Source organism: Bombina bombina, unplaced genomic scaffold (genome assembly GCF_027579735.1).
Source record: "Bombina bombina isolate aBomBom1 unplaced genomic scaffold, aBomBom1.pri scaffold_1246, whole genome shotgun sequence".
Classification (NCBI taxonomy): Eukaryota; Metazoa; Chordata; class Amphibia; order Anura; family Bombinatoridae; genus Bombina; species Bombina bombina.
The window spans coordinates 3,716-20,387 of NW_026511621.1; the positions used below are offsets into that span (position 1 = coordinate 3,716).

Below are 16,672 nucleotides of genomic sequence, written 5' to 3' on the forward strand. Positions count from 1 at the left end.
TAGAAAGATCTATTACCGAGTCTGGAAGACTTACATTTCTTGGTGTTCTTCACATAAATTCTCTTGGCATTCTTTTAGAATTCCTAGAATTTTACAATTTCTTCAAGATGGTTTGGATAAAGGTTTGTCTGCAAGTTCCTTGAAAGGACAAATCTCTGCTCTTTCGGTTCTTTTTCACAGAAAGATTGCTAATCATCCTGATATTCATTGTTTTGTACAGGCTTTGGTTCGTATCAAGCCTGTCATTAAGTCAATCTTTCCTCCTTGGAGTCTCAATTTGGTTCTGAGGGCTTTACAGTCTCCTCCGTTTGAAACCTATGCATTCTCTGGATATTAAATCACTTTCTTGGAAAGTTTTGTTCCTTTTGGCTATCTCTTCTGCTAGAAGAGTTTCTGAGTTATCTGCTCTTTCTTGTGAATCTCCTTTTCTGATTTTTCATCAGGATAAGGCGGTGTTGCGGACCTCATTTAATTTTTTACTCAAGGTTGTGAATTCTACCAACATTAGTAGAGAAATTGTTGGCCCTTCATTGTGTCCTAATCCTAAGAATTCTCTGGAAAGATCTTTACATTCTTTGGATGTAGTAAGAGCTTTGAAATATTATGTTGAAGCTACTAAAGATTTCAGAAAGACTTCTAGTCTATTTGTTATCTTTTCTGGTTCTAGGAAAGGTCAGAAGGCTTCTGCCATTTCTTTGGCGTCTTGGTTAAAGTCTTTGATTCATCATGCTTATGTAGAGTCGGGTAAATCCACGCCTCAAAGGATTACTGCTCATTCTACTAGGTCAGTTTCTACTTCCTGGGCTTTTAGGAATGAAGCTTCTGTTGATCAGATTTGCAAAGCAGCAACTTGGTCTTCTTTGCATACTTTTACTAAATTCTACCATTTTGATGTTTTCTCTTCTTCTGAAGCAGTTTTTGGTAGAAAAGTACTTCAGGCAGCTGTTTCAGTTTGATTCTTCTGCTTATAATTTCAGTTTTTTTCATTATAAGATTAAAACTTTTTGATTTGGGTTGTGGATTATTTTTTCAGCAGAATTGGCTGTCTTTATTTTATCCCTCCCTCTCTAGTGACATGAAAGAAAACATAATTTATGTAAGAACTTACCTGATAAATTCATTTCTTTCATATTAGCTAGAGTCCATGAGGCCCACCCTTTTTGTGGTGGTTATGATTTTTTTGTATAAAGCAGAATTATTCCAATTCCTTATTTTTGATGCTTTCGCTCCTTTCTTATCACCCCACTTCTTGGTTATTTGTTAAACTGAATTGTGGGTGTGGTGAGGGGTGTATTTATAGGCATTTTGCGGTTTGGGAAACTTTGCCCCTCCTGGTAGGAATGTATATCCCATACTAGCTCATGGACTCTTGCCAATATGAAAGAAATGAATTTATCAGTTAAGTTCTTACATAAATTATGTTTTTTTGGAAAACAGAGTAAACAGACCCAATTTGGCTAACCTTTTCTAATAGTCTAAATCATCCATCCCCCTTATTAGTTTTGTGACCTTTTTCACATTGATTTATCAAGATATTTTTTACTAAGCATGAAAAATTTATACTGTAAGGGTTTAATATGATTTTAATTCTTGGTGTGCTGTTGCTTTCAACACTCATGTAATCTGTTTCTAGAAACATAACTGCAAATAGGCAGCAAACAGTCTAAGCTTATTCAGAATAGTAACAGGTGTCAATAGTATTAGTTCATTCATATCAATGGCAACATGTGCAGCAGGGGAGAAGAGGGTTATATACACAAGTAATGCATATAATTGTTATAATGGTGGTCCCCTTAGATAAATATCAATTCAATGGGTGGTATCTATGCCCTCTTGCATACCCTCATAATGCCAGCAATGCCATGATATGTGTTGCAACCTACGGCTGTATGTTAAGCAGATCATGTGCACAGTAAATGTTATAACTAAAGTGGTTATAATTCTGCTCAAATTTTTTTTTTTGCTAACTTAAGTACATTAAAAAAAAAATTCCTCTGACAGAATTTCACATGTAATGTGATTTTTAAATTCTACCGCAGTCTCCCTTTAATTTACCTCTTCTCAAGATTATGGGGCCGAATTATCAAGCTCTGAATGGAGCTTGATGTCCCTGTTTTGGCGCGAGCCTTCAGGCTCACCGAAAACAGCAGTTATGAAGCAGCGGTCTTAAGACGGCTGCTCCATAACTGGTCCTCAGCCTCTAAGGCTGCAGTCTGCAATTCGCCTGATCCTATACGATTGGACTGATTGACACCCCTGCTAGCGAATCTGCAGGGGCGGCATTGCACAAGCAGTTCTGGCAGCGTATGCGTAATCTTGATTTGGTCAGCTCTTATATCATGATATACAGTATGGTACATGATATAGGGTGGAGTTCTGGGTATTTTAGGGCAACGTTGATGCAGTTCCAGGTTTCCCTGCAATCAAGGCATACATAGATGAAAGGATGTCAGACCATCTTAGAAGTTCAAATATATATGCCATTTTCATGAAACCTTGCTAAAATAACCATATTAAATAAAGAGCAGCCAAGACATTTTCACTTTGGCTAAAAATGTTCATTCCGAATATTCAGGGAAATTCATTTCCCCCGAATATTTGGTGACTGCACTTTTTGACATTCGTTTTGTTTAAAATTAAACGAATACTTAAAGGGACACTGAAACCAATTTCTTCCTTTCATAATTCAGATAGAGCAAGCAATTTTAAGCAACTTTCTAATTTTCTCCTATTATCAATTTTTCTTTGTTCTCTTGCTATCCTTATTTGAAAAAGAAGGCATCTAAGCTAAGGAGCCAGACAGTTTTTGTTTCAGACCCTGGACAGCACTTGTTTATTGGTGATTTATCCACCCATCAGCAAGAACAATCCAGGTTGTTCACCAAAAATGGGCCAGCATTTAAACTTATATTCTTGCTTTTCAAATGAAGATATCAAGAGAATGAAGAAAATTTGATAACAGGAGCAAATTAGAAAGTTGATTAAAATTGCATGCTCTATCTGAATCACGAAAGAAAAAAATTGGGTTCAGTGTCCCTTTAATGTGCGCTAACTCGATCCTGTTCTTTCTAGAGCCCTGGGCACGCTAATACCTGGCTTAATGCATTTGGTTCAAAGGACCTGCATTAACTTTAGTGCAGGTCGTGGGAGCCGAGTGCGCTAAACTTCCTGTTAGCACGGCTGTGACTCTGGAAAGAAGAGGATAGGTTTAGCGCTCTCTCCAGATAAATATTAACCCATTAAAAAAGAAAGAAAGAAAGAAAACAAATTAATACTGACAATTTTCTTTATGTATGCATTCAGATTTTTGTTTTAAACAAATGCACATCTCTATTATTAACTATCATAAAGTATATGATCAGGAGGGGAGCCTGGGCCATTTGACGGGATGGAAGGTCTAGACCATAATAATCACTCTGTGGGCAAGGTGATCTGGGGTGGGATTCTGGGTATTGAGGTAGTTCCAGGATTCACTGAAATCAAGGCATACATAGATAAAAGGAATGGAGCACAGATCTTACAAATCGAGACAATCTCACAATTTTCAGGGATGATTAGAAGTTCATTAGTTATTTTTATTAATGACTTTGAGCAAGGATGAAACAGCAACATCTCTATTTTTGCAGATGATACAAAGTTCTGTAAGGTCATTAGGTCAGTGCAGGATGAAATTGCTTTACAAGGGGATTTCCAAAAATTAGAAGTATGGGCAGGTAAATGGAAAATGAGATTTAATACTGGAAAATGTAAGATTCTACATCTTGGAAGTAAAAATAAGCAGGCAATATATTATTTAAGTGGGACTATACTTAGGAGGAAAGGGATTTAGGAGTACTTATAGGTAACAAGCTAAAGGTGGGTGCACAATGCAGGGCAGTGTCTTCTAAGGCTAATAAGATACTAGCATGTATTAAAAGGAGCATTTATGCAAGGGAGGAAAGCATAATTAATTCACTATACAAATCCCAGGTAAGACCTCACCTTGAGTACAGAGTGCAGTTCTTGGGAACAATTTCTAAAAAAGACTTAGAAAAAGTTGAGAGCAGGGACACAGAATTAATTAGGAGAATGAAGAATTTAAGCTATGAGGAAAAGTTAGCCAAACTCGGTCTGTTTCTCTAGAAAAAAGGTGCTTGAGAGGTGACATGATTACTTTATGTAAATGTATTCAAGGCCCATACAGAGATGGAAAGAGGTCACAATTTAAGGCTGGAGGAAAAGGAGATTTCATCTCCAGCAACGTAAGCGTTTTTTCACTGTAAGAGCAATTAAAATGTGGAACTCATTACCTAAGGAGGTAGCAAATACCAAAACCTCAGATACACTTACAAAATGGTTTAGATACATTTCTGGCTAGAAACAAAATTCAGGGATATAATTGCTGGTGTTAAATGGGTCACCTTTTTAATGGGATTACATTAAGAACAACTCAAGCTTTTATTGTAGCTATATTAAGATTTGTATAGGTTGAACTCAAAGGACTTTTGTCTTTTTTCAACCTCATCTACTATATTACTATCATACTATGTAAATATCATAATGCCATTATCATGAAACCTCTATTGCTGAAATAAGCACTTTTAATTATAATATTATTTGTTTTTTCAGCTATCTAAAAAGTATGGCCCTGTGTACAGCATCCAAATGGGGACCCAAAAGGTTGTTATGCTGTGTGGATATGAGACATTGAAGGAAGCTCTAGTGAACAATGCTGATGAGTTTTCCGGGAGAGGAAAAGTCCCAATTTTTGATGAATTATCTAATGGACATGGTAACATTTTCTTCAGTTTTATGATGAACTGTAACAGATATGCTGCTCCTGACTTAGATAATCACGTGGGTGTGCAGTGTATTTCATTACTTTGCACCATTTTGAAACAACTGATACAGCATTTGCTTATTCAGGCCTAGATTACGAGTGGAGAGCAAAATTGTGTTTTCACAAGCAGTATATTTGCGCTCCACTCAGTAACACAAATATGCGTTGGTATTACAAGTTAGGTGCGCTTTCATAGCCTACAATGGGAGCCACGTTGTGATGCCAAGATACACGTCAAAGAACCTAGTGCAGCGCAGGGGGTAAGTCGTGCAGTGTTGGGCAATAAAAATATATAGCAAGTGTAAGATCAAAAGCTTACAAGCCTGATGAAACAGCCAATGGAGCTGAGAAAAGCTTTGCTTGTTTTTATTGTTTTAATAAATGTAAACTTTTGATCTTACACTTACTATATATTTGTATTAATCATCCACCCCCTCATGAGAGGTTCTGCCAGAAGACTATTGTCTGCAGTGCTGTTGTATTGCGGGAGATTAGTCTGCACTGTGCCAATCCAGTCTGCCTTTATTGCACCTTTCATTCCTGGTGCAACACTAAACGTGAGTGCATTCACCATTGCTTTCAAACCATCATCTTTCACCTGACTGTGCTAGGTCATGTGGCATCCCTGTGTATGTTTGTCACCTACAAATTTCTGATTTCGGGAGATGGACACACACAGAGCAGTCTGGGCCTGGATAAATTTTTAACTTTTCATATTTTCATTATTTTTATTTTTGTTTAGAACATACAATATATCATTGATTATATAACATTCATATATTTGCTTGTTATTAGAGGGCACCAGCTATTATATATATAATATATATACAAAACATAGAAGGGGACTGCACTCTCAGACCGTACCGGGTACACATCCCATGACCCTGCAACATGCTCAGCCCTGGGTGCTCACTGGCACTCACAGGAAGCTGTGCTGTCCCCAGAGTCACAAGCAGTTAAGCCCAGACAGGTCTGGGTGCAAGAACCATAGGGAAAATTACAAAACAAATTAATACAACACACAGAGAAAGTCTAGCACTCACTTACAAGCTCTCAGCTAAGATTAAAAGCAAAAATGTAAGGGTTGGTTACCACATTTGGCCAAATGGGACAAGCCCAGGTACCACGTAAACTGGGAACAAGTGAAGGGTGTACAGGCTAATCACCCCAGGTATATACAAGACACGGAAGGGGACTGCACTCTCAGACCAGACCGGCATATATTCAAAATAAAATTCAGTGTTTCATTAATTGCTTTAAAATAGCATTATTAAACATTTTGGTCCTCACCTTGAAAAAGGCCCCTGTTAGGGCCGAAACCTTTAATAATTATATTTTCAAGAAATGAATGGAACACTGAGTTTTCTTTTTAATATTATTACTATATATAACTTGGTACTAAAGGAATCTGAAGAGTGCATTCCAGATTTGGGAATATATGAGCATGTACATATATTTTTAAAGGGACAGTATACTCCAGAATTTTTATTGTTTAAAAAGATAATTCCTTTATTACCCATTCCCCAGTTTTGCCTAACCAACACTGTTATATTAATATACTTTTTTCCTCTGTGATTACCTTGTTTCTAAGCCTCTGCAGATTGCCCCCTTATTTTAGTTTTTTTGACAGACATGCATTTTAGCCAATCAGTGCTGACTCCTAGGTAACTCCACGTGTGTGAGCACAATGCTATCTATATAGCACACATGAACTAGCACCCTCTAGCTGTGAAAATCTGCCAAAATGCCCTCAGATAAGAGGCGGCTTTCAAGGGCTTAGAAATTAGCATATGAGCTTACCTAGCTTTAGCTTTCAACTAAGCTTTTCCACTAAGAATACCAATAGAAAAAAAGCTAATTTGATGATAAAAGTAAATTGGAAGTTGTTTAAAATTGCATGCCCTATCTGAATCATGAAAGTCTGACCTCTGGTTAACTGTGCTTAGCACAAAAATGTAATGGTTGATTATTGTAATGTGCGCCCGCAAATGTGCAAATTTGACCATTTGCTGGCGCACATTAGGATAGCGCTTCACTTGTAATCTGGTCCTCAGTATTTATGCACATTTTGTTCACTACCTTATTGCCTTCCAAATAAGACAAAAGCCATTGGGCAATTTATGGTATGACAATTGCAATATAAAACAAAAATGTGAAGAAAAAAAAAAAGAGTTTTAGCAAGTATTGGACATTTTATACCTTCTAGTGCAAATACTGCCATTGGGTATAGCTGAGGATGGGTAAATTGATGTGGCAAAACAGAGATGCAAACATTTGCTGAGATATAACAATTCATTCCAAAATGTTATAACAAATATATTCAAGACCCTTGGAGTAAAGTACAACGTCCAAAATTCTTTTAAAGTTTCCTATTCCCATCTTCCATATCAATGAGACATGTAATGCAACTAAATACTCTTTTGGTGCATTAGATAAACAACTAACTGGTCCTGGGCTTTAAAGAGCCAGTGTACTGAAATTATTTTTACCCCTAATGTTTTTGCTTGTTATAACTACTGCATAGTTTTAAATATATTGCAAATTGCTTTGATTGGTCTATCCTTGCAATGAAATAGCTGGTTTTGATCATTTTAACTACCACCCATGATGAATATAACAGTATGTAGGTATTTGCGTATATGTGGGAGATAAAATATGATGGTCTGTTAACCTGCAGACTTAATGCATTTCAATAGGTATAATTGTGATATCAATGGGTGTTGGATACAATTAGCCACATAATTTCAAATAAAAAGGAGCAGTTCCCAATACTTTTTAACTTTGCACCTGGTATAATAAGTCACTAGTAACACATTAAGGGGACATGAAACCCAATTTTCTTTCATGATGTAGGTATAACATCAAATTTAAAGCAACTTTCCAATGTACTGCTTTTATAAAATTTGCTTAATTCTCTTGGAATCATTTGTTAAAGGAGCAGCAATGCACTACTGGTTTCTAACTAAACACATGGGTAAGCCAATGACAATCGGTATATATATATATATATACAGCCATCAATCAAAAACTGGAACCTAGGTTCTTTGCTGCTCCTGAGCTTACCTAGATAAACCTTTCAGCAAAGTATAACAAGAGAAAGAAGCAAATTAAATAATAGAAGTAAATTGGATAGTTGATTAAAACTAAAAAAAAATTCTGAATCATGAAAGAAAAATGTGGTGTTTTATGTCCCATTAAGGGGAAACACATTTTAGAATCGGTATCCCTTTAAGGATCATGTTTACAAGTATACACTTTGAAATTGTCTAAATATCTCTGTAGGCTTTCTTAGAAGACCCAAGCACTAAAGTACAGCCCTCTAGGGCTTATGTTAAACATATTCTGTTTTTCACTTGGCTTGGCAACAAAGGACCATTAAATAAATTTTAAGTAATATAAGAAAAAAAGAAGATTATTGGAACTAAAGAGTATTAATTGATATCAATTTTGTGATTCTCTATCCATGTGCCTCCAACAGCCCTATTCAAAATCAAGCATGTTGGCAAATCTCTTTGAATTTCTCATAAAATATGGGCACTCACTTTAAAAAAAAGGAATCATACAAATACACATAAATAGTTGTCATACTCTACACATCACCAGATGGGTAGATTGTTACAGAAAACTAAACGGGCATAACATTTTGATGACTCCACAACGTGTATTGTATGAAATTGCTATTAAAAAAAAAAAAAAAAACTAACATGTCTGCCACACAAATCCACACCTAATTATGCTAAAAATGTTCTAGATCTTCCATCTGGTAAAATCCATTGTAAACAATGGGGAAAATTAGCCAAGAGAGCATAACACAGAGAAGAAAATTAGTATTTAAATATGTAAATTGCACCTATTACATTTCTAAGCACCCTATCAACAATTACTTATAACTAAAAATTCATCTTTTTCATTCATATTTTTTATAACAAATCTGAAAAAAATGGCAAATTACAAACTTCCATGCAGTTTAAACACAATGATACAATTATTTGAATGATTTCCATGGAAATTGACAAGGTTTTACTCTGGTTTTATGTGAAGCAATATTCCTCCATCAATGTGAGTTATGGATAGTGGTTTCTATGAGTAAGCTAAGTATGACAACTCACACATGATTTGAAGCATATGGAGGACAACTTGCAATATGTATAATATCTTTTTAAAACTTGGTATATTTCAACATTCCAACTGATTCTATTGTTAATTCTGCATTATATTTTCATCCAGGTGTTGTTTTTGCTAATGGAGAAAACTGGAAAGTTATGAGAAGATTTTCTCTTTCAACTTTGCGAGACTATGGAATGGGAAAGAAATCTCTAGAAGATAAAATTAATGAAGAAAGTGATGCTTTAACTGAAAAGTTGGAATCGTACAAAGGTCAGCATCTGTTTTTACTTTCTATTGTAATATACGCATTTTACAACAAAAACCTGTCAAAGAATATACCATACAGGTGTCAGTTAGATAATAACGTAAGATAAGCTTCCTCTTCACATTATAGTCATGATGGGTAGCATGTATTTAATGTAGCATCCAAAGTAGTTACATGGGAGAAATTAACCAATTTCACCATTGACTTGCAGTAGTATCACAAATAACTCATGGATTATGTGTTAGCACTCCATAGCACTTGCATTTAAGCACATTACTTAATATAAGCCTAGAGGGTCAATAATAAGGTTTAATAATAATGATAATACTATACGCCTAGATTACGAGCTCTGCGTTAGCCTTAAAAAGCAGCGTTAAGGGGTCCTAAGGCTGCTTTTTATCTAACGCTGGTATTACGAGTCAGACAGGAAAGGGTCTATCGCTCACTTTTCTTCCGTGACTCAAGGCTACCACAAATCCCCTTACGTCAATTGCGTATCCTATCTTTTCTATGGGATTTGCCTAACGCTGGTATTACGAGTCTTGGAGAAAGTGAGCGGTAGAGCCTCTACCTCCAAGACTCCAACCGCAAAAAAAACTCTTAACTACAGTGCTAAAAGTACACTAACACCCATAAACTACCTATAAACCCCTAAACTGAGGCCCCCCCCCCACATCGCAAACCCTATAATATAATTTTTTAACCCCTAATCTTCCGACCGGACATCGCCGCCACCTACATTATCCCTATGAACCCCTAATCTGCTGTCCCTAATATCGCTGACACCTATATTATATTTATTACCCTCTAATCTGCCCCCACCAACCTCGCCGCAACCTACCTACACTTATTTACCCCTAAGCTGCTGACCGGACATCGCTGCCACTATAATAAATGTATTAACCCCTAAATTGCCGCACTCCCGCCTCGCAAACACTATAATACATTTTATTAACCCCTAATCTGCCCTCCATAACATCGCCACCACCTACCTACAAATATTAACCCCTAATCACCCGCCCCCAACGTCGCCGCTACTATAATAAAGTTATTAACCCCTAAACCTAAGTCTAACCCTAACACCCCCCTAAGTTAAATATAATTTAAATAAAACGAAATAAAATTACTATCATTAAATAAATTATTCCTATTTAAAACTAAATACTTACCTATAAAATAAACCCTAAGCTAGCTACAATATAACTAATAGTTACATTGTAGCTAGCTTAGGATTTATATTTATTTTACAGGCAACTTTGTATTTATTTTAACTAGGTACAATAGCTATTAAATAGTTAATAACTATTTAATAGCTACCTAGTTAAAATAATTACAATATTACCTGTAAAATAAATCCTAACCTAAGTTACAATTACACCTAACACTACACTATCAATAAATTAATTAAATAAATTACCTACAATTATCTAAACTCAAATACTATTAAATAAACTAAACTATAGTACAACAAAAACAAACAAACAAACAAACCCCCACAACGCAATAAGCCTAATTAAACTATTAACCCCTATATCCGCCATTAAACCCACACCGCAAGTAATAACTAAATTATTAACCCCTAAATCCGCCAACCCAACATCACAAATTACCTATTAAAACTATTAACCCCTAATCCGCCATTATCCCACAACGCAATAAACCTAATAAAGTATTAACCCCTAAACCGCCAAAGTCCACAACGCAATAAACCTATTAAAGCATTAACCCCTAAACCGCTAAAGCCCACAACGCAATAAACCTATTAAAGTATTAACCCCTAAACTGCCAAAGCCCACAACGCAATAAACCTATTAAAGTATTAACCCCTAAACCGCCAAAGCCCACAACGCAATAATCCTAACCCCTAACCTAACCCCCCCTAACCTAACACCCCTAACCTAACACCCCTAAATGAACCCAAATTACCTAATTTACAAAATATTAAAGTTACTATTAAATTAAAAAAACCTAACACTACTTTAAAAATACAAATACAAAAGTATAATTTAAAGGGGCAGTCTAATCAAAATTCTGGAGTAGACTGTCCCTTTAAGCTACAATTACAGAAAATAAAAAAATCTAAGATTACAGAAAATAAAAAAGAAAATTACCAAATTTTAAAAAAGTATACCTAATCCCTATGAAAATAAAAAAGCCACCCCAAAATAAAAATACCCCATACTCTAATAAACTACCAGTAGCCCTTAAAAGGGCTTTTTGCCCCAAGATAATCAGCTCTTTTACAAGAAAATACACAAAGCCCCCCCTAACAGTAAAACCCCCACCCACCTTACCCCCCCAAATAAAATAACCTTACACTAAAAAACCTAAACTACCCATTGCCCTGAAAAGGGCATTTGTTGGGCATTGCCCTTAAAAGGGCATGCAGCTCTTTTACTGCCCACCCTATCTAAATAAAATAAAACAAATAAAAAACCCTTTAAAAAGTCTGAGCCCCAGGTTGCTACTCACGGTTCCTGAGGTCCTGTTCCAGGCAGTGAAGTCTTCTTTCAAGCGACGACCTCTTCTTTCTTCTTCCTGGAACATCCTTTGATAAGCGGAGCTGAAGACTGAAGACCGCGGAGCTGAAGACCAGAGACCCTGGAACTGAAGACCGACGACCCTGGAACTGAAGACCGGCGACTGCGGAGGTGTGGAGGAACCTCTTTGTATGATCTTTGCCGCACAATGGATAGAGAATTCAAGGGACTGGATTAAAAATGGCGTCCCTTGAATTCCTATTGGCTGATTTAATTCTTCAAATTCAAATCAGCCAATAGGATGAAAGCTACTCAAATCCTATTGGCTGTTCAAATCAACCAATAGGATGAGAGCTACTGAAATTCAAGGGACCCCATTTTTAATCACATCCCTTGAATTCTCTATCCAGTGTGCGGCGAAGATCGTACAAAGAGGATCCTCCATGCCTAATTATTGCGTTGTGGGCTTTGGCGGTTTAGGGATTAATACTTTAATAGGTTTATTGCGCTGTGGGCTTTGGTGGTTTAGGGGTTAATACTTTAATTGGTTTATTGCGTTGTGGGTTTTGGCGGTTTAGGGGTTAATACTTTATTAGGTTTATTGCGTTGTGGGTTAATGGTGGATTAGGGGTTAATAGTTTTAATAGGTAGTTTGCGATGTTGGGGTTGGTGGATTTAGGGGTTAATAATTTAGTTATTACTTGCGGTGTGGGTTTGATGGAGGATATAGGGGTTAATATACTTTATTAGTTATTGCGGTGGGGGATTTGTGGTTGACAGGTAGATAGACATTGTGCATGCGTTAGGTGTTAGTTTATTTTTGCAGGCATTTTCAGGAGTTACGGTGCGCCCATACTCAGCGCAAGGCTTGCTACAGCTGCCTTTTATGGTGAGGTAAAAATGGAGTAAAATTTATACATTTTCGCCATGTAAGTCCTTGCGCCGGATATTGGATACCGATTTACGATGCGGTCCCATGTTAGCCTATGGGAGTAAAAATTACGGGTGAAATATACGTGCCACATTTATATGCGGCGCTGTATATAGGATACCAAACCCACGCAAAAAACGGCGTCGCCAGCTTTTTCGGGTGACGCCGCATATGTAATGGAGGCCTAGATACTAACAAGAAATGACGTATTTGATGCTAGAGTGCAGGACTTTTTACTTTACCAACACAATCAAAATAAAAAGTTAAACTGCAACTTACATCAGCATTAACTACTTTAGCACCATTAGGAATACATTACAGTAGCCTGTTTTTTTAATTGAATGGATGGGTTTCTCAATGCAATGTTTGTTCAACATTTTTACATTGTTACTCCAGTTAAATCCATATCATCACTAGCCTCTTTCTTTTGAAATATGGAGTTATGATAACGCAGTCTCTCCAAAATGCATTTAGTAATTAATTAGTAAGCAAAGATCTCTTTTTCTACCTTACTCCATGTTTGTCAAAATTTGCTAAATAGACTTGCAGAAAACCTAGATCCTGAGCTCCTGTCTTGAGATACCCAGATCTTCCCCAGAACTACTCTAACACCACCTTTTAATTTGCAAACATCTCCCTATGTCACAAAAAACCTGTCCATATCATTGTCAGTCTTAATTACAATTTGAAAATGATATGCAATGTTTAATTACATGGATGGGTCCATTAATACAGAAAGCATGGTCAAGCATGAAAGCAATGAAATATCACCACTAGCCTAACTTCTTCTATCTGCTGAGTTATATATTAACATTGTAGATATGGTTGAAGAAGGCAAAAATAACCCTTTGAGCTCATTGTTTATAGGACATGTTTGACCCAAACTGTCAAGTACACTGACATCTACCAACTGAAGCCAAATTATCATAACATTGGATTCTGTTTTTAGCCAAAAATATATCTAAGCCCTAAGGCAGGTAGTGTGTTCCTACAGTTAAATTGAGACCTCATGTCACAAACCACATTCTTAGAATAAACAGTACCCCTGCCAACTCTCTATATGGGCCATAAATGTTTTTATATAAAGTAATTAAAGGGACAGTCTACAGCAGAATGTTTATTGTTTAAAAAAGATAGGTAATCCCTTTATTACCCATTCCCCAGTTTTGCATAACAACACAGTTATATTAATACACTTTTTACCTCTGTTATTACCTTGTATCTAAACCTCTGCACACTGCCCCCTAATCTAAGTTCTTTAGACAGACTTGCATTTTAGTCAATCAGTGCTGACTCCTAGGTAAACTCTGTGAGCACAATGTTATCTATATGGCACACATTAGCTAATGCCCTCTAGCTGTGAAAAACTGTCAAATGCATTAAAATAAGAGGTGGCCTTCAAGGGCTTAGAAACTAGCATATAAGCCTACCTAGGTTTAGCTTTCAACTAAGAATACCAATAGAACAAAGCAAATTTGATGATAAAAGTACATTGGAAAGTTGTTGAAAATTGCATGCCCTATCTGAATCATGAAAGTTTAATTTTGACTTGACTGTCCCTTTAAATTACCTCTCATGGGTCTCTTTTTTTAAGAGTAAATAGACATAATTTGACTATTCGAACATCATAGCTTCTATCATCCAATGTACTTATTAATTTTAAAATGCTTCTCTGAACTCTTTCTACTTTTTTAAATCTACCTTTTAAAAATTGGTCCTCAAAGTAGGGGCTTTCTCGGGATCTAGTGCATAATTATGCATTCTTCTTTTGCATTCATGTTTATATGATAAAATCTTACTTGCTTTAGAAGCTGCTGCCTGCCATTTAAAAATAACTTTTCCACTAAATCTTATTTAATTTAGGTCACAGGTACCATGCTTGTTTTTCTTACAAAATGAAAAATGTTAAAATGCTAGTCGTAGTCATTGCTCGTCAAATCTGATTGAAGCTAACGATTTTCATCTTAGCCCATAGAAAAAGGCAAACAGATCCCTAAAATTAACTTTTTCACAATGATCTGAGGTCTCAGTGAAAGTATCTTCATTTATAATTTTGCTAGCGTTTCCTTAATTAAATTAACTCAATAATCAAGATAAAGGGGATGACTGGAACCACTGAAGTAGGTTTCAAATAGATGTTATTTATTTTCATTAATTTCAGGACAGCCATTAGAGAACACTATGATCATGAATGCTGCTGTTTCCAACATAATTGTTTCCATATTACTTGATGATCGATTTGATTATGAAGATCCAGTATTGCTCAGGCTAATAACAATAATGAATGAAAATATAAGGCTAATGGGAAGTCCAATGATCATGGTAAGTTTCTGCCTTAAAGTTGCTCAGAATGGGAAAATTCTATAATTTGACATCATAGTTGTAATGTGTCATAAAGGTTATTATTTTTTGTTATTACCAGTTCTGTTGATTTTAATATATTGATATCTCTTTAGACATGGCACTAGCAGTCCCTATTATCTCTTATTTGTAAATGTCTTTAACAATGTATATAATTCTGTCTCGTATTAGCTCCTCTTTTTATTGGATTTATAATCCTATTTGTCTATCTATCTATCTATCTATCTATCTATCTATCTATCTATCTATCTATCATCATCATCATCTATACCTATCTGTCTATCTATCATATATATAATTTATCTATCTATCTATCATCTGTCTATCTATGATACATTTTTATAATGTTTTGTCATACAGATAAGAAGGAACATTACCCGTCTCTTTATAAGTCTCTACAATATTTTGTATTTTTAATAGATAAAGTAAATGTTAACACTATTGTATATTTTTAACTATCTTGAAAATAGTAATGGGATTAGACTATATTGGTTTTCAAAAAAAAAAAAAAACAACAACAAGGAAGAGGCGCCAATGGTGCAGATCAATGGAGATTCTTATAGTGTGCCGATAGTATATGAACACAGGGTACTCACAATTGGTGAAGGCAATCAATTATGCCAGTAGGGGCAGGCTGGATTTCAACAGCAATCCAGCTGGCTGAGCGTGGAGGCAGCTCTCTACCGGCATCCAACAGGAGGGAATCTAAAAGTGAAAGCAATAGATAGAGGCGCCTATGGTGCAGATCAATGATGGTTCGGTAACACTAGTAGCCAATGATACACAGGATACTCACATGTGTTGAAGGCAATCACTTATGCCTATAGAGACGGGCTGGATTTTAACAGCAATCCAGCTGGCTGATCCAAGGTGTAATGGCAAAACAATGGGTGTCAGAGCGTTAACACTCTAGAGTAGCATAGCAAAGAAAATACCATACATAACACTGAGAGTGGGTTTGTATAAAAACAGGTTTATTAAAACATATAAAAAAGTTTACCACTCATCTCAGTGTTAAAATTGTATGTAGTATGTAAGGAAACCATGCGACGCGTTTCTCAGATATACTGTTTCCTCAGGCATGTTTCTAAACAAATCTTTACCTCCTTATATAGGGCTATGCTACTAGAGAGACACCCATATCCCACCCCTAACAATTATCAGATGTCAGACCAATCAAAAACCATCATTTGGGAAGACACCACCCCTGCTGCAATATAATACTATATATTTCTCTATGAGAGATACTGATCCCAATGAAATTTGTAAATAAACTTAATGTTTCTTGTATTGTATGTTTACATTTTAATATTTAACAATGACATGATACTTTTTGTAGTGAAAATTTAATAATTTAAGGTGTTCATAATTCCTATAGTCTAATTGGATGTTATGGCCATCAATCAAGATGTTCTAGGGCAGCTCGTATTAAAGGCTCGATGATACGTCTATTTAGCCATCAATCAAAAGTTTTTTGCGCGCTAAATCACCTACGGTCATTCTAACTACTCGTAAGCTGTCACTCAGAGGGGAAGCTTCCAATAAAAATACTGATACAGGATCGCGCCTCTATTTCTGCTGTAACAGGCTATATGCCATCATTGACGCCCATTTGTATCTTTGAAAATATATCATTGGTCCCGAATGGATGTAAACAAAAGCTCCCATTGGTCCTACCTACGGATGTCATTACTATAGAAAAAACCATT

General features: G+C 36.0%; 1 protein-coding gene across 1 annotated transcript in view; it reads left to right on the top strand.

Annotated features, from left to right (window-relative positions):
- Positions 1–4,602: 4,602 nt before the first annotated feature.
- The window catches only part of LOC128643877 (cytochrome P450 2K6), a gene marked incomplete at its 5' end in the record, with an annotated part of 42,307 nt that continues 30,237 nt past the window's right edge, over positions 4,603–16,672 (top strand). Inside the window, 3 exons of the mRNA XM_053696648.1 lie at positions 4,603–4,771; positions 9,047–9,196; positions 14,764–14,924. Of these exons, the coding sequence (XP_053552623.1) occupies positions 4,603–4,771; positions 9,047–9,196; positions 14,764–14,924 (480 nt within the window). The remainder of the gene's footprint in view (positions 4,772–9,046; positions 9,197–14,763; positions 14,925–16,672) is intronic.